Source organism: Falco rusticolus, chromosome 6 (assembly GCF_015220075.1).
Source record: "Falco rusticolus isolate bFalRus1 chromosome 6, bFalRus1.pri, whole genome shotgun sequence".
NCBI lineage: Eukaryota > Metazoa > Chordata > Aves > Falconiformes > Falconidae > Falco > Falco rusticolus.
Window position 1 is genome coordinate 39,246,321 of NC_051192.1, and position 27,184 is coordinate 39,273,504.

Genomic DNA, 27,184 nt, shown 5'->3' on the forward strand with positions numbered 1-27,184 from the left:
CCTACTTCACCTTGGGCAAGTTAATATTAACCCACCGCCTCAGTTTCCGCATCCTTACAAGCAGAGATCACACTCACTTCCCACCACACAAGGATACTATCACAAGAAATGCAGGAAATATAGCAAAGATTTTCAGCAAACACTGATTCTCACTTCTTACCGAAAAGGTTACCTTAGATTACAAAGTTCAGCCCAGAAGAAACTCCTCCATTACTAACAAGTCAGAGATTGAAGCAAAGAAAATGAGAGGTCCAAGACACAGTGCCAAACAGCATGTTCAAAATCACAGATGTATAACACTCATTCACAAAACTGTGTCTTTTTTTAGTTCACATTATAACGATTTTTAATCCCTGAGTGGTTAAACTGATTTTAATTTCTAGAAGAGGCCATGTACATCCAGAAGAGAAGCAAATGTGAGCGGCTGCTTGTGCACGGTGTGCCTGAAGCGCTGCAGCTGCTCCTTCACTCCTCTCTGCCTTCTCCCCTATTTGGAGGGGCTTTCCAGCTGACCTGCTCTGCGACCGCCATCTGGGACAACCACCCCTCCACATTCACAGCAACATAAAACATCAGTGCCTGTGAAACAATCTGGAAATATCTGGCTTCCACGAAAGTATTTCAAGCCAGCCCCTGGGGGAGGGGAGCTCTCCTGTCCAGCCCCCATTCACAACCAGTGCCCTGAACCTTGCACCAGCGCACAAGATCTGTCGAAGAAGTTGAAGCTTTATGAAAACACAAATGCTGAGAAGGGATGTTCTTGGGTTGTTTGTAACCACAGCTGGAGCAGCAGCCCCAGTGGCAGCTGTCTGTCAGGGCACTAACAAATCTGTGAGAATCAACTGTTCTCCTTCCTACTGCCACTCATTAACCTATACACACATGTGCAGCACAAAATTTAGAAAGTACTTAGTTAAGAAAAAAAAAATATCACGGAAAAGAATAAAGGAACCAATTCCTGCTCCCTCACACAAATCAAGACAAATTTTACCACTTATTTTCATGGAGAGGCAAACCCAGCGCACATACCAAGTTCATGAAAGAACAATGCATTGAACTACTAACATGTAACATCATCTCAAAACCCAAAGTTTAAGTTGTAAGCCTTAGCAACTTTATTCACACAATGGAAAAATCCTTCATTAAACAACTGTACAGCACTGAAGGTGTTTTAAGAGGAAAGGAAAAGTAAAACCATACAACTGAGCTGTGAACTGCTCTGTAAGAGCTCTTCCAATGAAAGTGTGTTCAATAAGCAAAAGGGAAAGCAGAAACATTGGCCAGCAGATGTAGCCAAAACAATTAAATCAATGCCTTTGCTTTTTATGGGCACGTCAATCACTCGCTCGAAGTAAGTTTCCACTGTGCCACCCTCCAACAGCTTGCATGGGGATGCGTGGGAAAGAAGCTGTTGGAGGGCAGTGGTTTCCAGCATGCCTGCAGGGATGGGTCTGTGTAGGATGTGCATGGGATAGCTCCCTGACACCCCCATTTGCCCCCTCCAAGAAGCTGCAGTGTCCAGAGGGGAGCAGCTATGGAACTTACCCCTGAGCACCCCTTCCCTGAGCTGCACAGAGGCACCCAGGCATCTGCAGGGTCAGCATGAAGCCAAGGAGGGTTACAAACGCCTTCCTGCAGGTCACAAGGCTCCTGCCTGGCTCAGACCAACACCACCCGGCCTTGAAAGCTGCACCTTTACATCTAGGCAAAACTTCCATCATTAAGAAACATCAAGTACCTGAGGCCAAATGCCTCAAGTGTTTTCAAAACTCGTGCCCAAGCTTTATGCCTGTTCTGGCCACCTTCACCCATGCTGTCAAGCACTTGCTGGTGCTTAAATGGAGCCAAAGCCATCCCCGCAGCCCACGGGAGTCAGTAATTTATGGTCAGAAGGGGTTTCTCCCTCCCTCTGAGCCAGTCCCGGCATCTTTCAGGAGAACAGAAGTGCTCGGTCCACAAAGGCAGTCCCAGGCGGCGGGGCACTCGGCTGCCCTCCTGTCTCCAGCTCGGCTCGCTGACAATGGCCTCTTTCAAGGCAACCTCAGCCTCGGTGAAGCGCGATACTTCCCCGGCTACTGAGAAATTGCAATTCATTAAACCTGGGATCAGGAGGAAGAGAAGGAGAATGCCTGGAGGAGAGGGAACAAAGGAGAAAAAGTATTTTATCCCAAAGGCACTGCAACAAAAAGCCAAGAAGGGCCCGCGCCCCAGCGGACTGGCAGGGGAGCCGGGGGCTCAGCCTGTCCCTGCGCAGGCAATTAGGGAGCAGGTATTGCTTTAACGAGGGTTCCCCGGCAGTGCCCTCCTTTATTCGTCTCGTAAGGGATTATGGCTGCAGGCTTTGGGAAAGGGGCTGCCCGGCGGGGGCAGGGGCAAGAGGGAGGAAGATGAGAAGGAGAAGCAGCACAACCTAAGCCAGAGAGGACAGAAAAGCAGCAGACTGATTGATCTGATGATCCTATTTAGGTCACAGCACAATAAAGCTAATTCATTCCTTTGACAATTCAAAACATCTTTCCACAGGATCCTCTATCATGCAAACACATCACACACATCACCAGAGAGAAAAGGGAGCATTTGGGCAGGGCTGCCTGCAGACAAAGCAGCAGTTTCTTTAGTTAGAGCATCTCCCCACACACTCTAACTGCAGGCAGGAGAACAGAAAACATTTAGTGAATGTGCAATTTTGTTCCACGGGTTTGTTTTACATTGCAGGGCACAATCCTTTTTCTCTTGGCTACTCCTGAACCCAGGCTGGGGCAACATCAGCTCCCAGAAGAGTACTTTTCTCTCTCCCTAAGAAGAGCCTTTTAAAATGCCACCAGGAAATATTCCCAATTTAATTTCCAAATCCACCTCAATGCTCCTATGCTATGGTTTATCCTGAGGAACCAATCAAAAAATGGCTGCAGCAATAAAGTTAGTCTGCAAAATCTTGACTCTTGTTTGCCCTAATAATGCTCCCTAGAGAAGATACTTCTCTTCTGAATTAGCGACGGAAAAAATACCAGGCAGACAAGTTTAGGTAAGTCTTCTCATTGATTCATCCTGTAGGACTCAGAGTGAAACCAACAAAACGAGACTGCAAAAATGCCAATTCTAAACTTCTGTCCCAAACAATCTCCCTGTTCAGCCTGTAATTCCATCTTTGGCAGCTGTGCACTTGTGGATCCACACTAATATCCAACAGATACCTTCAACTAATCTCAGTTTGCATTCTCCTTATGGGTGTCCTGAAGGAGACATGCTCCACACACTCATTTCACTTATTTAAAGATCACAGAAAGAATTCTTGCAGCCTATCTCCATCTCCCCACCCAACACTGGTCTTTGGCATGCTTTTATTTATATATGGATTACCCTGGTATAAGGACTTGGCGGATTCTTTTTTTTTTTCTTTCTGCTGACTCTTAATAAACTCAGAGTGAGTCACATTTAAGCTTGGAGACACCCTCTCTTAAGATTAGGCTAGTATATCCTCTAGTTTCCTAAGAACTTTGTGATCTATAAATAAAAAAATTAAGCTCCTTGGAAAATATCAGTCATCATACGATCATATAACTGCACATACCAAAATCAAACACCAAGTGCTTGCTCATTGTCTCACACAGCAACCTGAAAACAAAGTTCTGTTTCTTAGTTAGAAACTTTCAAAAACTTCACCTGAAAATGTTATCTGCACAACACAATAGTAAAATGATAAGTAAAAGCAAAGGTTCACAAATAATAAATGGATTTATCAGTTGTGACTTTTGGTATTGTCCCTGAAGCCCTAAGATTTTTGACAAAATGTGAAAACCTTGGCATGTTGCAATTAAATAATGGCACGATCTGCCCTGAAAAACAATGTTCTCCAAACTAAAGTAAGGCATCGAGCCAATTAACAGTCACCTAATAATTATGTTGCTGCAGGGTTCAGCAACCTGTTTTAAGCTCCTCAAGAAATAACTGAACCAACATCTATCCCACAGCATCTGCAGAGAACGTCTTTGGCTGGTGATAAGCACGTGGATCTGAAACGTGATCAAACACCAACCGATTTTGAAATAAAATTTTAAGATTATATTTGTGTGGTCAGCATCTTCTTATTAGAAGTTCTCAATAAAGCCAAATGAAAGGATAGCCTCCTAATCTTGCTAATCAGTCGAACTTTCAAAATTTATAATGTGGATACCAACTCAAAATTTTGTTACCACCTGTTTGATTAAAAGTGTCAAAGATGCAAACATCCCTGCTATTAATCATACACAATCGAGCAGACCAAACCTCAAAACATGCTGTGGTCAGTCAACTTTAACAGCTGAATAGTTGAGTTTCTTTGGATTGGTAGCAAAATGCATCTAGCAGTTTAAATGATGCTACTGTGAAAAAAAGTGCCTTGCCACCGAACATCTTCAGAAAGCACTAGTGAGCACAAGTAACACAATTCATAATATCGTGGAGACGGTTTCAGTAAGTAAGAGGGGGCATTAAGCAAACAGGCATCACCAACTACTTCATCAAAAGGTAATCCACAAAAAGTGGATTCTCTCTCGTCCTGCATTGTCTGCCATTTCTGCATCCATTTGCTGCCAGAAAGGGAATGAAGTAGATCCCTACTTTTTCTACAGGATCCTTACTGTAGATACCTACCCTTTCTTGTATTTGGAAAAAAAAAAAAAGTTATTCCCTGCTGTGGCTGGGGAACTTCAGAGCACCAAACAAACAGTAAAGGTGTAACCTGACAAGGAGATTAACATACAACCTTTAAAATAAAAGAGACAATTTTTAATTGCAAAAATGTCTCTTTTGGTATCCTGCCATTTCCCTGCTTAGCACAAAATATAAACTGCAGAGAAGTTTGTATTTTGTTGAAGGAGTTGAAGTTTGAAAAGCTGTAGAAGTTTAAGTGTAAAACTTAAGACAGCTGATGCTAGTTTTAAATATTTCTTCAAGCTTTTTTACTATTTTTATCTGAAAACCGTGGAAAGTGTGCAGCTATGGCACCACCACCTGCACTTCAGCTCCAAACAGATCACATGCTCTGTAACCTGACATCATGTCTTCGGAGTAACTTGCTTCCAGTGGTGAACTCTCACTTGAACTCTTGAGACTGAAAGTCTGAACTGAAACGCAAGCATGCATCCACAATTTAGATCAACACTGCTTGCACTAAAACCACCGCTATATTTCTGAAAGAGCTTCTAAACATATCATCCTGCCAACAGCAAATACACTGCAGCTTGGAGATTTCCAACACTTGATCAGAGAGACGAGACACCATACAAACAAATAGGGAGACAACTAAGCAGAGTCTAAAAATAAATTTCTGTGCAAAAATACCATGGGTTTTCCAGCCCAGACAACAAGCTTGCAACAATCAACTGTCCTGCTCAGCTCAGCCACTCCTGAAACTTCCCAGTAGCTGTTATTATGAAGACAGTAAGAACAAGCCAAAGTAGTTTCTACTACTAAGCAAACAATCCTGCCATCTCAAGACAGTTGATAAAACTAACATACATCCCAGTGGCTGCATTTTTAAACTATGCACAACAATCCAAATTCAGCTTTGGGTTACAGACTTGTCCAGAGGACCGCTAACTACTCACAGCTTGTGCTATTGCAGAATTGGAAGGGGGCAGCGTTTTACATTGCAAGTTATTGAGAAAACAGGAGGAGCTCCATCTAAAAACAGTCTGGAAGAGTCAGGTGGGAAACCTCCCGCCAGCTCCAGGGCAGGGCTGACCCCTGGAGCAGAAGGTCAACGTAAAGAAGGACATGGGAAATCAATAACACTGTCAGTGTGAATAAAGTTTATACCCTCAGGAAAACCAATCAATAAAACCACAGCTATATTCCCCCAAAATTTTTCTGCAGTATGTAGTATGCATGAAACAGCACCTCCTTTTTCCCATCTTTATGGGTAATGATACAAGCAGTTGTAGACTTCGGCACCCTTCAAGGACGCTGCAATGCAACACTGAGCAAACTTCAATCCCAGTCCACTTGAGTTAGACAGAAGCATCATTGAATAGGATCCCTGCTTTGCTACCATGCCAGGGAATTACCTAAGCTGATGCCCACCAGAACTCAATTTAAATCTCTGTTTTTAAACCATGGCTGGTCTGAAGAACATAGTTGAAACCATAGCTATTAAAAGTATCTGACACATTCCACAACATCTAATATTCTGTACAGAGCATACACCCTGCTCCAGAAATGAAAAAAAATTAAACTGTGTTCATACAGGCTTTGAAAATATTTCTTTTTATGTCAGGGCAATTAGCATCCTGCTCCTCTTTAGATCAATTAAACCTAAGAGGACAAGGTTAGAATCACACACAGGAAAAAAACCTTGCGCTCACCTTTAGCTACTGGGCATAAAAGACTGTCTTTTTCTCTGATGCTATTAATTATTTAACCTAACATTGCTACCACCGTCTGCTTGGGGACCTGCTCACACCCACCAAACAACAGCCCACTGTCCCTGGTCTAGTCATGCCACCGTGTTTGTGACAAACATCTAACAAAAAAAGAGGAGGGCCAGGCTAATTAAAAGTTGATGCCGAGAACAACTGTGAGGGATCATTCAGTTAGGAGAGGTGCCAAACCTGCTTTGGACACACTACCCAGCTACAAGTTTAATTAGCCTCCCCTGAAACAGATCACGAAATTGCAGAGAAATGGTTTTATAAACCTCTGTTGATGCTTTTGGGCAATGACAAAAGTGCTCCACAGCTCTTGTGTGTAAAACTTCACTGTTCTTTAACTCCTTGTCAAAGCACCCAAAGGACAGTGGACAAACAAATGACAGCACTGAACCAGAGGAGGAAAAGTTGTCCCATAGTCATCGTGGCTCAGATCTGAAATCAGACGGATAGGGGATGAGACCTTCGGGATGAGCAGCACATGGCCACTAACCCCTCGCAGAGTGGGTAGCTGAGCACCCCCACGGAAAAGGCACCACCGTTAGGTAATTTGCCTTTCAACAACAGTATTTACAAGTTTTTCTCTCTTCTCCAGAAGCCTAGTCTCCAGCAATAACAGTTTGTGCTCAGCTGACAGGGACAAGCCCTTGCTGGTAGCCTAGATGGTCCCTGGCATATTGAAAATCAGTTTCCAAACAAAAGCCACGAGCTGCAGCCTAAACAAGCTGAACAGCCACGAGCAGTGCTTTGGGGAATTCAGCCTTTAAATTAGTAATAGTTAGGCCACAGCCTGCCTGCCTGCACACAGAAGACATGGGGAAGCTGATTAAGTACCCTTCTGCTGTGACTGGAGAAGTGGCATCGTGGGGTTTTGCATTTATTCTCTCCCAATGACTCCAAGTCAAAACTGGTCAGTTCACAAGTCAAGCACTGTTTCTGTAACTGCTGTAATGGCAGGCACCGCCTGCAATCCAAAATTCAAGCTGTGTCTTTCCAATCATGCATCATCCCCATAATCCAGATCCCACTGCAGTGTATTACAGTACCAATTGAGATGTAATTGCAATGAGCCACAAGAAAACAACCCCTCTGCCTGAATTTCTGCTTAGGCATAAGAATGTCACCATTATTGTTTTGTTTTGCAATGCATATTCTCAGAATAGATCAGATCCAATCTACCTTTCAACTGCTTATTAGTAATTCCTTAATTGTGCAATCCTTGTGTCTCCTTTTGTGCTTTTTAATACAGTTTGAAAAATGATTTTAGGGTGGGTTTTTTTTAACAATTGTTAATTAAAACAAAGACTGTGCCCCCCCTTTTTTTTTTTTTAAAAAAAAGCTAATCTCTCCGAATCCCAGCTCTTCTGAGACATTCAGGAAATGCAAGCAAAATGCCATCTGTTGGCAATGAGATGGGACTAAGCCTTTAATGTTGAAATACTCACTCTAGAAAACCCTCGCAGGCAGATCTAATAAACCGATGAGACTGAGCTCCCTAAATCATTGCATATTCCAGGTCCAGTCCTGCGCTTCCTTTCACATAATTAGACATATTTCTATTCAATCTGCAATTTGCTCACTGCTTCCTCTCTAAGAAAGCAATGAGCCACTCTTGGGTTTTCCTCCTGCAGAACCTGCTGCCCCTTCGTTTGCTTAAAAATTCCAGCATGGGGCTTTGCTCACCTTCCTAAAGAGGTGTGAAGGGGAGAAGAGAGCAAATCAGCTCAAGGCAGACCTTGGGTGCGGTTTTTTTGGTCTTGTTTCAGCAAGCTTCCTTTGCATGTATCATATAATTTGTCCCCACTATGGGTGCCCACCTGCGGGCCAGCAGCTGTCCAGAGGCAGGAGACAGCCATCCCACTGTGCCGCTGAAGGAGCTGCTCTGTAGACCATGATAATGTCAGTCTGGGGGTGACAGGAGAGAAGTCACTGCATGTGTACTCCCAACCTACATCTGCTGCCTGACAGACCTGTCACGTATCCACTGAGAGTGGCTGCTGCCTTCACACAGCACAAAAATAAAAAGAAAAAAAGAAGTTGAGGGCAGCTTTCTAAAGTTTCACTTTCAGGAAGAGCATCATTCACTGTCCTACAAGGTAATCTAATGCCAATGCCAGACACACACTGCAGCCAGTCCACTACCATCTGCTTTTTGCTCTAGGTATACTACACCAGCTAACCCACCTGTGTCAAGGTTTTTAGTTTTTACTCTAAGGAGCCCAGTGCTGCGCAAGACTTACCACTGTTATCTAAAAAAGACTACATACCTGCAGAAAAATGGTGTAAGTATAAAAATCAGCAAGGTTTGTACTCCTTTTGGGTCTTGCAGCCTTGCTTCCACAAGAAGCGACTCCAGGCAGCGTGGGTGCATCCATCGGCACAGCAGGCAGACAAAGGCAGATGGCCACGTGCCAGCAAGGCTACCTTCTGCAAATTACCAAACAAATGCAGTACCAACCTGCACAGCAGTACTTTCACAAATATACAGTTACCATGCAAGGCACTACTCAAATCCCTCTCACTTTTAAATAAAAAAATCTAGCATGGGGGGGAAAAATAGATTCCTTCTAAAAATCAAATCACATCAGCAAGCTCTAAGCACCCTATCATTCTGAGATTTGTCCTCTGAAGAGGCCACTCTGCCAGTTCATTTTCTTTTTTCCACTGCTAAGTAGCCTTCACTCCACTCCACTGTCTCCCATATGGTTAACATGAATGCAGCAATTAATATGCAATTAATAAAATGGTGCGATCAACTGCTTTTGTTCACAGCAGCAGCTGGTCTGCATGTTAAGAGTGTAATTAGACAAATTAAGATGTACCACTTTTGTTTGTGGATAAACTGACAGCATCACTCATGCTTAAATGTCACTAAGCCTATTGGCATTTGGGATTATTTTAAACATGTCTCTTTTTATTAACACTACCAGGTATCAATAAGCCAGATCTATATGCTGCCACAGCTGCAATGCCAGCAACGTGCAAGTCTGCTTTACCTCCAAGATGTTTGCACAAGACAACTGAGAGTTAAGAAGTGATGTGTTTCACAGAATGAGTGCGCTTTTACTTAAGTACCACAGCTTGTAGTATGGTGCAAGTGGCTCCGGATGAGAGACAAAAGCAGAGTTGATCCATAACTGCAGAGGTTTGAAAATCTTGAGGATCAAGCAGCACACACATTTTTCAATGATTTGTCATCGGATTAGGGCAGGGAAACAACAGAGAGCTAAAAATCTGTTGTAATCTATCAGACTTTTAATACCACTTCCTTTCAAAGGCGTTAGGGCCATATGGAGGCAAAGTGATTTCAGGGACAGTCCTGAGCTCTTTGGGAGCTGACTGCAGGAGCAAAACCCCTGCATCCTGGCAGGACAGGGACCACAGCACCAGCTCTAAGTACTGGCAAACCTACACAACCCAGATCCCCCAGCAGGCAGAGGAGCTGAGGCAGGTGGCAGTGAAGCTCTGCCAGTCTGATCCCCCCAGATCTCACCACAGGAGCTGCCATCCAGAAGCCAGATGCCTTTGCCAGTGCAGGCTCCCCAGAGGAAGCCTGTGCCCCCTGCGGAGGCTGTATGCCCTTTTCTGATTGTCCCTCACCAGTGGGACGCTGCTCAGCCCATATTGCTCCCTCTGAGCACAACACAGAGGTCATCATACTCACCAGGTAAATGGCAATATACTGGTTTTAATCATCACATTACCAACTAGCATGGGCTCAACAAAAGCAGTGCTGCAGGTTACCTACATTCAAACTGGGGCAGCACATGCCATACACAAAGAATCAAACATGATACGTGATAAATCAAAGTATTTGCAAGGCAACAATCACACCTTTCCAAGGGGTCCTTATTGAAGCTTCTGGCTTCCCAATAGTGTGAGAAAAAACAAGGGAAAGGACACTGCATGAGGAGCAGTTGGCACAGGAAAAATAAGGGAGTGGCACAGAAGCCTTTGAAGATTTTCACATTTAGTAGCAGTTAACAAGAAAAGACGAGTAACCAGGAGGGTTTCTGCTGCAGGAGCACTGCAAATGTGCTAAATGCCACAGAAGCCCTCTACCACCATAACCCACCATGCACAGGCACAACCTGATTCAGGAGAAGGGTAGAAGTCACCAATCTTCATAGTCCTGGAAAATGGGCTTCTGAAGGGATGATTTGAGTATCTGCCTTGTTAATCAGAGAATTTGCTTCCCTACAACTCCAGCAGAGAAAATACACTGCAGCTATAAAACCTGGTTACCTTTTATTACTTCATCTCAAAGTGTTGGCCTGGGGGAGGGTGGGACACAGTAAGAAACATGGCATAGTAAAATGGATTTTGATAACTCTGCCATAATCCGTTTCTGATTGCTAGTGTGACTCCATTACTCAGGCTGATAAAGGCATCCCTTAAAATGCTTGTACCTTTTCTGTGGCGTTTCACATTTTTCTCACTGTGTTTCAGCTTTAATCTGGTTTGAGTCTGATTTTCTCAGCACTCAAAACCATTTATTGACTTCACTGCACTAGATAAAGCATCTCCTAATAAGATCTGCAACTGCACTGTACCACCATCCATAAACCCCATGAGTTTTAATCAAATTAAGCACTGAAGAGCCTGTTCAGTTTACCATTAACCACCATCCTCAACCACAAGTTTTCCAATCTCACCTGTTTCACTTGGGGATTTGCACTTACATTGCTCCACCTCCATAGTTACAGCAGATGCTCCCTGCTCCAATTACCAAAAACACTACACAAAGGGTGTCTCTGAACTCTCTATTTTTTGACACTCCTCCAGATGCATCTGAGTGACATTAATGAGCTCCATACCAAAACCTCCCCACTTCTCCCTTGCGCTCCTGAGTGCCACACATGGCTTCTCATCTGCTCACATGCAGAGAGGAACGCATGAAACATCCACCACAAGCACCTCCTTGCAACAGCAAGCGCAAGTTCACACCTAGCAGTCAGCAGCCAGCCTAGCAAAGCGTTTCCTTTTGGCAAGGCAACACAGCAAGGCCTTCGTACTCATGTTACTGATTCACTTAATAAAGTGCTTTACAACATCCCAACATTAAGCTCTTTTCACCCAGCATATTCCTACTTCTTCTTTATCCCTCTCCTTCATCCACAGTGCTCTTGCATCTGACTCTCAAAAGGGGCTTATGAGCCATATGGCAACAGCACAGGAGACCAAGAACTGGACCTCCATGACCTGGCCAGAAAAGGACAGGCGGGGAGGTTTGCTCTCTACAGCACATGCAGAGAATGTGCAGCAAAATGAGCCAAAAATGTGAGACGCATACAGAAATGCACATCAGAAGTGTTATTTACCCAAGACTTGAAGTAATTTTGTACAAATGGGCAAGTTCCTCTGCTTTGCAAGATTTCAGTTGCTTGTTCTGGCCAAATGAACAAAAATTCCAAGAAAACCCAGCCATAAGACAAACCTTTGTTAAGAACACCAAGAGAAAAGGTGGGGGAAGAGGGGGGGGGGAATCCCCCCTTTTTTGAGGCACGCAATAAAAATTATATTCAAGTTACCTCTGCTTTTCAAAACAAACCAGCTCCCAGCTTTATCTGATGAAATCCAATACATCTGCTGTTACAGTATGAGCTGAATGCAGCAGATAAAGCTGGGAACGAGGATGGCCAGTCACTTGCATGAGGCTCTGTAAGTAGCTGTCCTGGCCATTCACCACGATGGACTGAGTCCTTCTGTCACTTAGGGTACGAAAGACGAAAGGCCACAAAGGCTTGCTCAGTGCTCCACACAGCCTGGGATTTGCGGAGATAGAAAGTGATTCAGTCTTTGTTTCACACTGCTAAATGAGAAAGCAAAAGATGAATCCTCCCATGTTGCAAGGACTCTGGCTTTTCTTTTCTTTTTTTTTTTTTTTTTTTAATTGGGAAATTTACATCTCATCACTATCGTAAGAGTAACCTGCAACAAAAAGCCATAGCAAATAGTGAACAATAAAACACTCAACTTGGTTCAGAACATCCTATTCATTTATAAATAGATTTAGTTATTTTTCTTTCAATTTATATGTTTTTCACAAAACATATAATACACAGAAAAGTCGTGGCTTTACAGATAAGACAGAGCTGTTGTCCTTAGAACAGTAATGAATGAAAAAGAAGAAAGCATTCTTTCATGAGCTAGCAGGCAACAAAACACTGAGAAAAAATCCCAATAACTGAAGCTACTGTTTAACAAACATTAAAAGTAATCTGACACTGCCATTGGCTCACTCCCGTATCTATAAAAGAAAGAAAAAACCTCTAAAATCCTTACCAAAACCTTACTGTCACAAAAAGCCAGCAGATGCCACAGTTTAGCTAGGTAAGAAACAGCATACCACGCCTTTAAACTTTGTGCATTTGATTAAATATGAAGCGGCAATGGGAACCACAAGAGGCAGGCGATGCTCTAACCAGGAGGAGGTGACAGCTTCCCACAGCAGCAGTCACTGCAAACAGCCTCAGACTCTTAATTCAGCCGGCATGCAAAACAAACCAAACTAAGCCCTTTGCGTTTCTGCCAAACCTGGTCATGGATGATCTTATCTTAACTTTGCTGCGGGAAAACCAACTACCAAACACTCTGCACTGCTGGAGTTTGCCTGTAGTTGTGAATAAACATGTGACAGTGATAGTCCCTGCACCACTGTAATACTGTATTTCTGGCAGGCAGGCAGGCTGCTACAGGATGTATTGCTGCACTCCAGAAGATTTCAGTCCTGTGTTGTCTATTTACAGTCAATCTGGCAGCAAAGAATGGTAAAGGAACAGCATCATCAATGTTGAAAATGTGGCTGAGCTGTTAATGCAGAACTTCCACTTCACAGTATCACTAATTTAACAGTTTTACTAGAACAACTGCTACAGCTTAAAAAAACCTCAAACCCTAACATGGTCACTTGATTGTCCCAGCTGCTACATCACACCACAAGTATTTTTACTATTGAGTATTTTGTAGCTGAGATGCTGCAGGTTGAGCAGGAGCGCTGGGCACTACCGCTGCAGACCATCCAGACCCCCTCGGGGGAGATGCTCCCCCAGTCTGCAAGAAAGTTCAATAATTCGACTGTATTTGTTTTCAAACAGCCCTAACACTACCCGGGGCATTTTCTACAGGGTACATCAGTACTGTGAAACCTCTCAAAGAGCAGTTCTCATGACCATAGATAAGCACCCCAAAGGGAGGCCCTTATCAACAGAGATAAAGCTCAGCCAATAATCCCCTGCTGTGCTCTGCAGTTATCACTTGACCTGGTCCCAGAAAGCACTTCCACTCTTAAACACTTTTGTTCCTTAAAATAAACAGTAACAGAGTTAAAAAGCAACACAGCCTCCCTCTCTCAAAGAGGAATAGTACCTGTCCCGCAAATAACGTCTTTAATTGATGGCTTAATTACATTGCCATTCTTTTGTTTCTATGGTCTGGGAATGAGTAAGAAGGAAAGGGAGCCAGCTGGGCAGGGGTGGCATCCCACATGTACATACTTGTATGGCTGTGGGACACCACTGAAGCACAAGTGGTTCTCCTGGAAAAAGTCAAAGCAGAAAGCCAGTTAACTTATTCACCATTTCAAGGATCCAACATTAAATACTGAAACTTCAATGGTCTGTAATTCAAAAAGAACAAGTAAAATGCATGGGGTCATACCAGACATCAGTGAAGCTCAACATAAAGGAACCAACAATAAACTTGGTCTGAAACATAGAGGTTTATTGTTAGGGACAAGAAATTGCTTTTAAAAGCTTTACTGGATCCCAAGTCAAACAATTCGATTGCTTATGTAAGTGCTATATTACAAATCAACAAAATTAAATACATGCACACAACTTTTAAAATATGAACTAGAATTAAATACAATTCTTCTCCCTTCATTAGGAATATGTTGAAGCAATAATAAAAAACGAATGCACCTGGACACTCCCCTGCATATACAGGAACTATATCACACCATTCAGATAGGCAAAAGTTTCCCAGGTTCTTCTTTGCACACCGATTTACATAATTCCAATGCAGAGGTTACCAAATTCTCATCCAACAAGAAACTGGACAGCACCTTGAAGTGACTTGCCTATTTCAACACAAAAATAACTAACAAAAAAATCTCTGTGTTTCAGTTTCTATCTTTAAATGCAAAGAACATTTAGGATCATCAGCACGTATTTACTGTGTCTTCCTAATATTGTAGTAATGTGAATATTCTTTGAAGTTCAACTCTGTTCCCCATTCCTCTGTCTCTACTCATCTTCCGAAAAGTTTTATGATTTCAGTTCAAGTGCATTTAGAAAGGAGGGGATTGACACCTTTCCTTAAAGACAGTACAAGAGAAAAAGAAGGCAGGTTGCAGGGGGGAGGATGGATTTCTGTGTGCCCTACTTATGCTCCTCAATCCCATTTCCACACTCTGGAGAAGCAAGTTCAAACAGAGGGGCTGCACCCAATGCCCTGAGCTCGGCTGCCAGAGCAACACCTCTGAGGGCACTACAAGAACCAGCTCTGAAAGTCACTGTCACAATTTCATAGGAACAAACTAACCTGTCACTGAGCAAAAGAGAAAGAAATCATCCCCACCCAAGGCTGGCTGGGGCACAGAGGGGCTATGTCTTCCTTCCTGAGAGCATCCCTGGAGCTGCTCCCTAGCACCTAGCCTCTTCAGAGTTTTCCCAGGTCCTACAGTACAGAGACTATATAATTTTACATAAGGAAGCATTTTCATTTTCCCCTCTGAATGAATCAGAATTGACCCTGTGCTCTAAAATACAAAAATTCAGCAGATGAGCTGGATTTTTTCTTTCCCTGCATCTTAAAAAATTGCTTCCTCTTGAGGATGGCCTGAAACACCCATGTGGTAAATCTCACTCCTACAGAAGGGGACATCAAACAAAGCTTGCTTGGCACTAGATGGAGAATACTGTAATACAGAAAACAGAAATACAGGTGGTTTTACTAATCAGTGCTAGTACTGTGTGGCTAGACAGTGATTTTTCAGTTGCTAGCAATAACTAGCTGTTGTTAGATGATCAGCGTGAGACTAATGAGGAAAAGAAAAATCAATACAGTTGCAAGTATGTTCATGTACCTTATTTATTTAATTTTTTATAAAGACCTAGTACAAGATAGCCAGCCAGCTGGCTTTTGCGGGAAAAGCTTTCTTTGTCTCTGAAATGTCTCCCCCATCACCCTTAAATACACTTTTCTGAGCAACCATTCCACAAACAGCTGGGTGCCTTTGCTTAGGTGGTCAGAAAAAAAAGGAAGGCAAGCAGTAAGGCTAAAAACAAAACAGCTGAACATTACTATTGTCTGTCCTGTTCTCTCCCTATTTCCCATCTGTATTTGCCAGTGAAACTTGAAACTATACATATTAAAAAAGGAGAGAGTCATCAGAATTCATGAATTCTTTCTTCTTATGTTCAGAAGGAAAATAACCTTAGACCTAAGGTTATTCAGAAGCAAATATTTTTAAATATAAGTACCCATCAACTGCATTAAGCATCTTTGAGTCTGTTAGACCTTTTTCTTACTTTTCCTGGCCTTTTCATCCACTGATTGTTTCTATGGCTTTCAATTAGAGTGCTACGTCAACAGCTCCACTCATCTAAAACAGTCTTTTTGCTGAAAAGGAGCATTATTGAACCAAAAGCCAGTGCTCAAGACCTCTCAAACATAGACATATCACATGCACAAAGACAGTGTCATCCTGTATCAACTTAGCTGTCCCATCAGATACAATATTTACATGTACTCTCCTGAAGTGGAAATACATTATTCTCATAAGGAAATTTTCCCAATGCCTTCATCCTCCAGAAAAGTAAGAAAAATATAACTATTTTCCTTGTTTATGTCTGTTTTACTTACTTACTTCCTCAATAATGACAACACAACACTAAATGCCAAAACAGCTAATGAAAAGGAACTGATCTTTCTTACTTGGCCAGAAGGAGTTGTCGTCTTTGCTCAGTAACTTTTTCTTGAGGTGCCCAGGCAGCTTGGTGTGAGTGTTTCCCATTTTGCTGGAATACAGCGGGATAAGTTCCTCATCATCATCATTGCAGCTGGGCTGCCACTTGCTCCTGCCGAGGCACCCGACCATCGGGTCCGCAGGCAGGCAGTGCACATAGGCGATCATTGTGAGATGCTGCTCTCAAGGATGTCCCTGCTGTCCCCAATGGCTACTGTTGAGCAGAAGGGAGTGGCCTGCTCATAACCCTTGAACGGATGCATTCAAAAGGCTGCGAAGGAAAAAAATTTCTCCTCCTCTGCACTTAGGCAAGCTAAGCTATTCAGTTATGCTGGGAACTGTTTTGAGTAAGATTCTGTCAGCCCTTAGAAAAGAAGGAAAACAAAAATATCAACAACCTGGTTAAGCAGCTCGCTCCAGCTGCTGGATGCCCTGTCCCTGCCTGACCGCCGGCCCCCAGCTCACAGCCAGGAGCAGGAAAATGTGGGCTGCAGAGAGCTGGGAAACCCAGTCACCTGCCACAGATTTCAGACTTCTCCCTTACTGCTTCTACTCCAGTCTGCTGCTTCTCTTAAGCCTTATCCCCGATTATTCACCACCCTCTGAACAACAGGTACTATGGCCATACACAGATGGCCACATCCAGGAAGCTTATTTAAAGCTAACTTACGGTAATCGCTGTGACACTGATGGCTAGAGAACCGTAACTTGGCAGGAATCTGCCAAGCACAAGAACATTTACCTTCTTCTAGCGTGCAAAAGGAAGAAAAATATACAGACTAAAGAAAAAAGAGCAAAGTGTTGTGATTTCAGTACTTGGATTTTAGTAAGGAAACTCCCTCGGGAAGTCAGAAACGTAACGACTGTCACCAAAGAAGGTGGTACTCCAGGTTAGACTACCATTGGACTGATGCTGAATACAAAACACAAGCAGTTAGCAGGTTGCGCTCAGTTAGTACTGCATAAATACATAAATCCTCACAATGCCTCTAGAGGGTAGGTATTATTCCTATTTAAAGATGAAGACATAGTCTTGAAGGGATTTAGTAACCTGCCCACAGAGTGGAAAAGCCAGGATTAGAGTTGAGGTATTCTCAGTTCTTTAGCCTCATCTGCAAGCCATTAGTCCATGGCAACTCTCCTGAATACTGCACCACTAAGCAGGTTTCCATGCTGGTAACCACGTCAGCCCTAATCTCGCATCCCCTACACAGTTTTTCTCCCAGATCCAGGAAGCATTTGAATGGGTTGCAACAGCACAGTCAGATTGGGACAGCAAGAAAAACAGCACATAAAGAGATATGCACCCTGCATAAACTGCTGTCTTCCGCAGCTTTTTCAAGTTTGCTTTTTATTTTATATTGTTTCAAAGATTACATAGAATAATATTTGTCTTTTATAATGGGAAGATATCAAAACCCTAAGTAAAGTATAACAAAGACAAGTCTGCTTCCTTAACTCTTCTTTAGAAATGCTGTGGCTACAGCCCACACCATTCATGAAGTGGCTGCTCTATATGTAGGAGGCACAACAGTGTCAGGTGAAAAGGTTTTATCTGCTGTTTGGTTCTACAATAAACTCCTGGACAGAGGAAAAAAATAAAATCAGTCTTCAACAACAAAGTATCAGGTCAGATGCACATCTCCTCTTTTTCCCTGATGCATCCATGCATCTCCTGCTGCCTGCATTGGCAGCCACAGCCTGGGAGCAGGTTGTATACACCAGCTGCCTGGAGGCACTGCACCAGCGGGGCATCGGCATTCAAACACCCAAAACACCGAGCACCAACACAAACTGTCTGCAGTGCTGACTCAACAGTGCTGGCAAAGTGTAGAAAGTTAGCAAGAAACTGGATTGTTTGGGGTTTTTTGTTTAACATCCTGTTACTTTGCACAGCAACCCAAGCAAGTAATTTTCACTATATAGCTTCATACACACCTCACACGGTCAAATCTCAGCAAACTTGCAAACAGATGAAAACAGGTCTTATAATGAAATGTGTTAGATAACTTCAATAAAGAGACATGACACAAGCCCTGCCCACAGTTTTACAATATTTTTAACAACAATTTCAAGTATCTGCAAAAATATGGATGGAATGGGGAAAATATGTCAACACCACGGGGGACAGCTGTCAATATAGCAGAAAGTCACCAGCATAAACTGAACACTGGCAACCAGGCGTTTGAGGCAAATACAAATTTACAAAGCCAAGTGCATTTACTCATCAGACTATGAGAAAGACAAACCGTGATTACACTAGCCAAGTTCAATTCACTCATCAACTATGCTGATATTCTTGTGTCCGCCAGAATAAATGAATGTCTAGACAGTCCTCCTGGGTGGGATGAAGCTCCGAGAGTGCTGTTAGCACTGTTACTGAACCAGTTCATAAGGAGGCTCAATTAATGCCTCCCTAATGGGACAGTATCTCTGTAACCCACTTGTCTAGCCACTGTGCCTGCTGTCTCACCCTTTTCATTCCCTGCAATTATCAGGGCTGATAGTCAAGAAAAGTCACTCTGATATATGTGATGCACAAAACTTCTGAGCATCAACGGGCTATTGAGAAAAGACTGCACTGAGGATTGTATTTATTTCTCCTGCAGACAGGAACGGTTTCTTGTATTAGACAAGAATACAGTTGGATTTCTGTTATGCTTTTTATTTTAATGACTCAAAATAATATCAAATTATATTTCAAAAAGAGTATCAGCTGATGTTTGCATGCAGTCTTTGTATCTCTATGCAATCATGTTAATTGAAATAAAAGTTAAGCGCAGATCTACACATCAAACCAGTATTATTAGGTAACATGCAGTGCAAACAGAGGAGCAAGAAGACAGGGGGGACAGACAAAATATAGTGTTCAGCAGACTCAGATGTTTCCAAACACTTAAGATGACACAGGATAACATATTGGCCTGGAGCCCTCGTGACATTTACCACGCACTTCTCTAGACTACAGACATACTCAATTAGCCAGGTTTCCAATGCATGCTCACGAAGCAAGGCTGATGCACAATAATGGGATCAAGACTGAAATCCAGTTTAACAAGTATATTTACCATATGGTAGGCATTAATGTCCCCACAATTTTTTTACTTGAAGAATAAATCTGTTCTTCACTGAAGCCTGGAAGACCTCAGCAACATATACAAGAAAAGATCTGGTGATAGTTATGGTCTCAGCTATTAGCAAATGCAAAGCCACAGAGTTAGGAAGAGGATCTAACCATCTCGTGTGAGAAAGACATGGTGTACGTTGCCTCTTCCTCTTCTAGTCTGCCCCACAAAATCCTATAAAAATAAAACTTATTTTATACTGTGTCTATATGGTGCAATAATCTCTCAAAGTTTGAGAAAGTCAAAATTTCAACCAAAATTTTACCATAAAACTTCTGATTAAACGTCACTTACTGTACTGCAGCTATAACACTTTTATTTTTTGAAATACACAAAAGTGAGGCTGTTCATTTTTCTCAGCCTTGGGCTATCATTTATATAAATATATCCCCAAAATAACATTTTATTTCCTTTATTGTTCTTTTTCACACCTTTTAGAAACCAAACTATTAGTAATGCAAGTAACAAATGTTCTGAGCAGACGGTTAAACATGCATGTTTATCAGCGTATTTCATTTTTGCTAAACCAACTCTCTACAGTCAGGCTCTATTTGGAAGAGCTTGAATATTTAGGGAGAAAAGCGATTGTTCACTGGAAGCAACATTCATCTCAAGAAAAAAGATTGTTTAAGTATGACGGACTCCCAAAACTGTGACTAACCCAGTGATTACAAGAAACAAAATTAAAAAAAAAAACAAACACCAACAACCAAAGAAAACATTCACCCTTTTATTAGACAAATATATTTGCTCCTGAGCTCTGAGAAAAGCAATGATACTGATGACTTATTACACACAGGAGTTTAAAAAGCATATATGATATACCTAATGGGAGCTCATGGGATTTGGAATCACAAAGTATGATCACGTCAGTCCTACTCTGGTATTAAGATAATCTTTATAAATATGCTACATAAGAAACTTTATCATCAGTCTTTACGTACAATTTGTAGATCCTCTGGATAGAAGGAAAATGGTAATATGCACAATGTAGTGAAATAACAGCACTTTTATGAACCCCAATGCACAACAAAACCATCAAATGAAGTGATTTCTGATGCAAGTCCAACAGCCACACTGGAAATCAAAGAGAGCTTGTAGAAATCCACAGGGGTAAACTTTGCCCTAATTAGACAGTGATTCTGTTTTTAGCAGTGATAGGCTGATGTATTCTGGCCTTTTTGGCTGATCAGCTGGAGTTTTTAAATTGTATTTAAACAGTTATTTTTAAAACAAAGAAGGTATAGAGAGAAAGTATCCTCTCTTTACAGATGGACAACTTGCGACACAGCAAGAATAAGGACATGCCCATTGCAGCAGAGCACCCCAGCATTCTCAGGAGCTGGCAATGGCCAGATTGGACATGGGATATCCTGCTCTCCTGGCCCACGTGTATACCGTTCCTCTTTCCTGTGCATTAATCTACTATGTCTGAAGTCTAATTCATGCTCCTTAAACACATATACAGCAGACAAAAGCTAAAGAATTTCAAAACAAAGGGAAAGAAAAAAACCTTCAAGGTATTGTAATTTCTTTTTCACTGAGTATGAACCTCTCAAATAGGAAGCAAGCAGGAGGTATCAGCTTTACAGTGTTTAAAGCAAGCACAACATTTGACAAGCTGGTATAATACTGATACACATCAGGGAAGATGAAAGGGACTGGGGGTGGGGGGGCATACCATTGCTAGGATGCTCACAAAGCTTCATGATGCTCCAAAAAGCTCTCCCCACGTGGCCACCTTCACATTCTCCAGCATTAGCTCTATCCCCTGCTACTTTCATGGATGTATTTTTACCATATGCTTGCAATCACATAGCATCTACCAAGCTTTTTTTTTTTTAAAGGACATAAGTAATAGGGCATGTGCAGCTTAAAGAGCTTGGCTGGCATGACAGCTAAAAGCAGTCCTAGCAATCAAATACAGTTTGCAAAAAGCTACAGCAAGTGTTGCTGGCAATTGTGTGCCTAACAAACTGGATGCAAACCCTGAAATGCTTGGGCATTTGGCTAATTTAATTCCTGGTACCCAAACAGCCTGTCCTAGATTCAAAGTGTCATCCTTAGACAAATCTCAGCCCCCTGCAGGGACACCAAATTTGCAAACCATTTGATACAGCAGACACCCATAAAACACAACAAAAAACAACAAGAAGCACAACAATACAAATAAAAACAAAGTAAAAGGATTGTGAGGAATCAATGCCTCAGTGGAAAGCAAAAAAATCATTACAAACCCTCCTGACAAGTTTCTTGCTTTCTGGCACTCCCCAGCAATTACAGCTCTACTTGCAAAACAGCTCTTCTGTTTTCATATTCATGGTAAGCTCAGAATTAACAGCCTTCCCATTAAAACCATACAGAGATTGCTGCACATACTTTTAGTATCTTTGTTTCCATCAACAGCCTTTCTCTGTCTCTTCATATACAAATCTCGTGCTTAAAGTGGGGGAGTCTTTTCTTACTATCTGGAACAGCCTCCTTGTATCTCCCCACTGCATCAACTCTGTACAAACCCATTACCCTCTCTTTTATATCTTAATTAAATTTTTCCTTTTTTGTTATGTGATAGCCCTCTGTAATTATTTTTAATCCAATAAGTATTTTGATATACAGTACATATGTAAGACACCAGAGGAGAAAAACACACTTTACATTGCATTATTGGCAGTCCCCAGGCACTTAACAATACACTTCTGTGTTCTAATTATTCATCTTTACTTTCAATTAGGAAGCCTTCTTAAGAGTAACAAGCAATATTGTATGTTTGATATTAACTCTTGATCACTGCTTTGCAGTAGAAAGCAAATAAAGCCAGCTGTATAAGCAGTGGGTAACTCAGAAAAACCTTTCTATGCCTTTCCATTTTAGCTCTGTTGCCAGACAATTGGAAAGATAACGTATTTTGGTTGGTGTATTCTGTGAACCAGACCACCTTCGGGAAAGGGGTGAAGCACACTTGGGACAGAAGACAGAGCTATTAGCGAGATGGAAGCAATTAAATATTACCACTGGTGGTTGAAACAGAAGCTATTCTTGCTGCCTTACTCCAGGGGCTGAGTCCCACACATCTGCTAATCCTTCTGAGAACACAGAGCAAAAAACGGTGCTGCCAAAAACTGGGAGAGAAGGTGGCTTCTAGTCTGGAGCCACAATGGATAGAAGCACTGGTAACACTGGTACACCCGCATACACTATGAGCAAAAGAATCACATCTCTATCAGCTTATTTTACAACTTGTATTAAATGGCAATTCAGGAAAGAGTTGGGTAGGATTACCCAGTTCAGGTCTGCTCATTAAACTCATCACCATGGTAACAGGAAGAGAAAGAAGTCATCTCCCCACTCCTATTTTCTTTTACAATTCCTTTAATGGCTTTAAAAGCCCGAAGAAGGAAGCACCTTTTTGATACAGAACAGCAGTGACCTTCCTGCCACCCAAGCAGCTCCCTGGAAGAGTCCACATGCAGTGGGATTCTCAGTATATAAAAAGCAAAGCAACTTAACACTACTTGATAAAACCCACTGTCAAAAATCAGCCTTCAGACAGAAGGCTACAGCATCCTAGCCCTCCTCCTCCTGGACAAGACGCTCTGCTGAGGCTGCCTTCTGTTCACAGACACCATCACCACTGTCAAAAATGCAGTGCCACCTCCTGGACATGCACATTCCCGGGAAGGCCTGCTTCGGCCCAGGTGCATAATGGAGAACCAGGAGAGCTTTTCAAGATTGAAAAAACAAAAATTACTAATTACAAATTCAAATCCTTACTGGAAGAGTTCATTATTTTTAGTGGGTACTTCTAAAAATGTTTTGTTTTCACACAGAGTGCTTCAATGAGTGCCCTATAAAGAACTGCTTTTAAACTCCACTTAAGATGAGGGGAAGGCTGTGGATGGTGTCTACCTAGACTTTAGTAAAGCCTTTGACACTGTCTCCCACAGCATTCTCCTGGAGAAACTGGCTGCTCATGGCTTAGACAGGTGTACTCTTCACTGGGTAAAAAAATCACAGGATGGCCAGGGCCAAAGTGTGGTGGTGAATGGAGTTACATCCAGCTGGTGGCCACTCACAAATGGTGTTCCCCAGGGCTCAGTACCGGGGCCAGTCCTGTTTAATATCTTTATCAGTGATCTGGACAAGGGGATTGAGTGCACCCTCAGTAAGTTTGCAGATGACACCAAGTTGGGTGGGAGTGTTGATCTGCTTGAGGCCAGGAAGGCTCTGCAGAGGGAGCTGGACAGGCTGGATTGATGGGCTGTAGCTGATTGTATGAGGTTCAACAAGAAGTGCCGGGTCCTGCACTTGGGTCACAACAACCCCACGCAATGCTACAGGCTTCGGAAAAGCAGCTGGAAAGGAGCTGGGGGTGGTGCTTGACAGCTGGCTGAATATGAGCCAGCAGTGTGCCCAGGTGGCCAGGAAGGCCAATAGCCTCTGGGCTTGTATCAGGAATAGTGTAGTCAGCAGGACTAGGGAAAGGACTGTCCTCCTGTACTCCGCATGTCAAACACTGTGTTCAGTTTTGGGCCCCTCACTACAAGACAGACACTGAGATGCTGGAGTGTGTCCAGAGAAGAGCGACAAAGCTGGTGAAGGGTCTGGAGCACAAGGCTTATAAGGAGCAGCTGAGGGAACTGGGGGTATTTAGGCTGGTAAGTAGGCGGCTCAGAGGAGACCTTATCGCTCCCTACTACAACTACCTGAAAGGAGGCTGTAGCGAGGCGGGTGTCAGTTTCTTCTCCCAGGTAACAAGCAACAGGTCAAAAGGAAATGGTCTCAAGTTGTGCCAGGGAGCTTTAGATTGGGTATTAGGAAACATTTCTTCACTGAAAGGGTTGTCAAGCATTCAAACAGGCTGCCCAGGGAAGTGGTGGAATGACCATCCCTGGATGTATTTAAAATATGTGTAGATGTGGCACTTATGAACATGATTTAGCTGTGGACTTGGCAGCCCTGGGTTAACTGTTGGGCTTGACGATCTTAAAGGTCTTTTCACAACCTAAACGATTCTATGATTCTAGGAAAGGAAAAAAGTGAAACTCAGTTTTACTAACAGAGTGCTGCTTCATGTCAAGAGATGAGCTGATCTGTTGCTCACCCATTTTAGACAGAACCCGCTAGGAAATTCCCAACCCCGCAAGGTCAAGACTTTCCAGTCTGTAGGGCACAACATCCAACACTGTAGAGCATTAGTCAGCTGCTGCCAGGCAGATGCATTTGCTCACTTTTTAGACCACAGAGCAGGAGCTAATAAATCTAATAAATACATTAGATACAAACACATTACAATATAATCCAACCATATCAAAACATCGATGAAGGAACCAGAGCAGTAAACCTAGCTGTCATAAAAATAAGAAATTAAATGGTCACGCTTTTCATTTTGCAGCCTGAAAGGGACTTCCTGCATATGGGCACACGTTTAAGCCACACATTAGTTCAACTCCAGGACGCGCCTTTTGGCACAACCCTGGCCACCTCCACATCCCATGCCACTGGTTTGCATCGCAGGTGCAAGGACCTCAGAACTACTTCATGCTGCAGACTTCTCTCTTCTGTCATGCTACTTGCCAGTGTATATGGTTTCTCACAATCATTGCTCTGTGTGTAAGATAAGATAGTTTTATTATTTTTAAATGCACAACCAACAAAAAAAGTAACCTTGTCACTTCTGTCAGTGGCCTAAAGAAAGGTTATACCTCAGCAAAGAGAAGTACATTGAAAGAACTAAACCAATACTTTATATCAAATACCACACTAACAACTTTGGTATAAAGTTTTTAATCTGAAGTGTCACATTTACTTGAAAATTGTATTCATGCAACATAAGCCAGTTAGCACTGGCTTCTTAGGCATTATGGCTGAAATACAGCCCACCTATTTTCTAACAGGTCACATAGTGCTTTTTAAAGATTAAGTAAACTTCTGGATTTACAGATCCCAGCAGAGGAATGCTTCAAATTCCATTAGAAAGAGTAATGACAAAAATATGCACCCATTGCCATAGAAAAGATTAAGCTAATGAGGAACAGTACAAAGTGGCAGTATTTCAACCCAAAACAAAGTCACACGCTAGGAAGAATGGTCTTCTTGAGTCCTGGGTCAATAATATATCCATATGATATCCACACGAGGTGTTAACTTTTCAGTATCAATTATATAGTCCTGATTTTTACAGAAAATTCATATTAACTTGTCACTTTTGTATCTCTAACAACAAATTTTCTGGACTGCTTTTTCATGCAGAATACAAAGTTACTGAAGTCAACTGTTCTTACAGTATGTGATTTTCCAACAAAATGATTAAATGCACATGCTATAGCTGCTATGCAGCCTACCAGTGCCCTTCTTCCTTGTTATCTGGAGTTACTGGAGTCAAACGGGTGAGCTTCACAAAATCAACTGGAAAGAACAGCCATCTGTATACATGCCAAGGTACGCACACAAATTAATAGATCCAGTTGCCTATGGGTTTCATTTTCAGTCTGTTCACTAACAAAAAGGCAATCAAATTAATCCTGAGTTTCCAAGCAGTATTCTTGAAAATAAATCTCCTTTCTGATTACCCTCCCTACATGCTGACATGGTGTCTAAGAAGGATCTGCTCTGCAAACTCCTCCCTGACTGAGCAATGCAAACTGCCTTGGTTATGACAAGGTCCATATCAAAGCCATAAACTAAGATATGGAAAATTTATATAATTATTCAAATATATGTTTCTGTTAATTTCAGCATTACATATTCTGAAATTCCATAATTTGGAATACCTCCTCCTTAGACTACTGGATCAAGACAAATCTGAAGCTGAACTCATCATTATAAACTTTTTTTGTTCTTGGGAAGAGTCACTCAGCCTTTACATGTATTTTGCACTATATTACTTTCTTTTTAAGAAAAGCCACAGCAAAACCACACAATTAGTAAGATAATTCAAGAACAGGTTTCAAAATTTCAGCAGAAAAGTAAAATTATTTTTAACTGACTTGAAAACAAACCTTTAAAAAGAGAAGCAATATGTAACCAGAGCAAACTCTGCACAGGAGAACAAAAGAAGCCCTTAAAGATCTTCAGGGTGGAGCTACAAGCTGTTGGACCCAACAGAGTGGGACATCTCTCACCACAGCAATCCCCTGGACAGCCCCTAGGCACGGGTCTGCTGCAGAGCACGCACCAACTCATAATGATACACATGGACACACTGTAGATGGAGAAAAATAAGGCTTTGTAAAAAATCAAAAACTGTCTTCCAAATACCCGTTAGGCAGGAAAAATAGCTTTTAAATTTTTCTATTCTTATTCTTGGCCTTAATCCTACCAAGGAGTACTGTTGGTATCTCAAGTCTCGCCACAGCTGCAGAGGGAAAGAGGGCTGAGTAAGACATACATCTGTGTCATGGGAGAGTGTTCTTCTGAGACCTCCAGAAGGTAACGAAACAGAGACAACTTGACAGCTTTCATTTACCTTTCTTAATTCACTTTTCCAAAAAGGAAAGGTGAACAAAAGGGACCTTGCTCCTCACAAATGTCTCAAAACATAGCTTTGTAACAGGCAGGAGAAAGAATGTATTTCATTTTTAAAAATTCTAATTAAGGTACTAAGCACATATTCCTTCTCCTAATTTGACAGCCACCTTTACTCCAGCACTCTGTCTGTAAGGAGAGAAGTTAAACACCAAACC

At 42.2% G+C, this 27,184-nt stretch overlaps 1 protein-coding gene across 8 annotated transcripts in view; it reads right to left on the reverse strand.

The window, feature by feature from the left end:
• Positions 1–27,184, reverse strand: part of NHSL1 (NHS like 1) — a 187,514-nt gene that overhangs the window by 60,287 nt on the left and 100,043 nt on the right. The window contains exon 1 of one of the 8 annotated variants that reach the window (XM_037392014.1): positions 16,347–16,924. The exons of the other annotated variants lie outside the window; for them this stretch is intronic. Coding sequence (XP_037247911.1) covers positions 16,347–16,545 — 199 coding nt within the window. The 5' untranslated portion in view covers positions 16,546–16,924. Of the gene's footprint in view, positions 1–16,346; positions 16,925–27,184 lie in introns of those variants that run through there. 8 annotated transcript variants of the gene reach the window in all.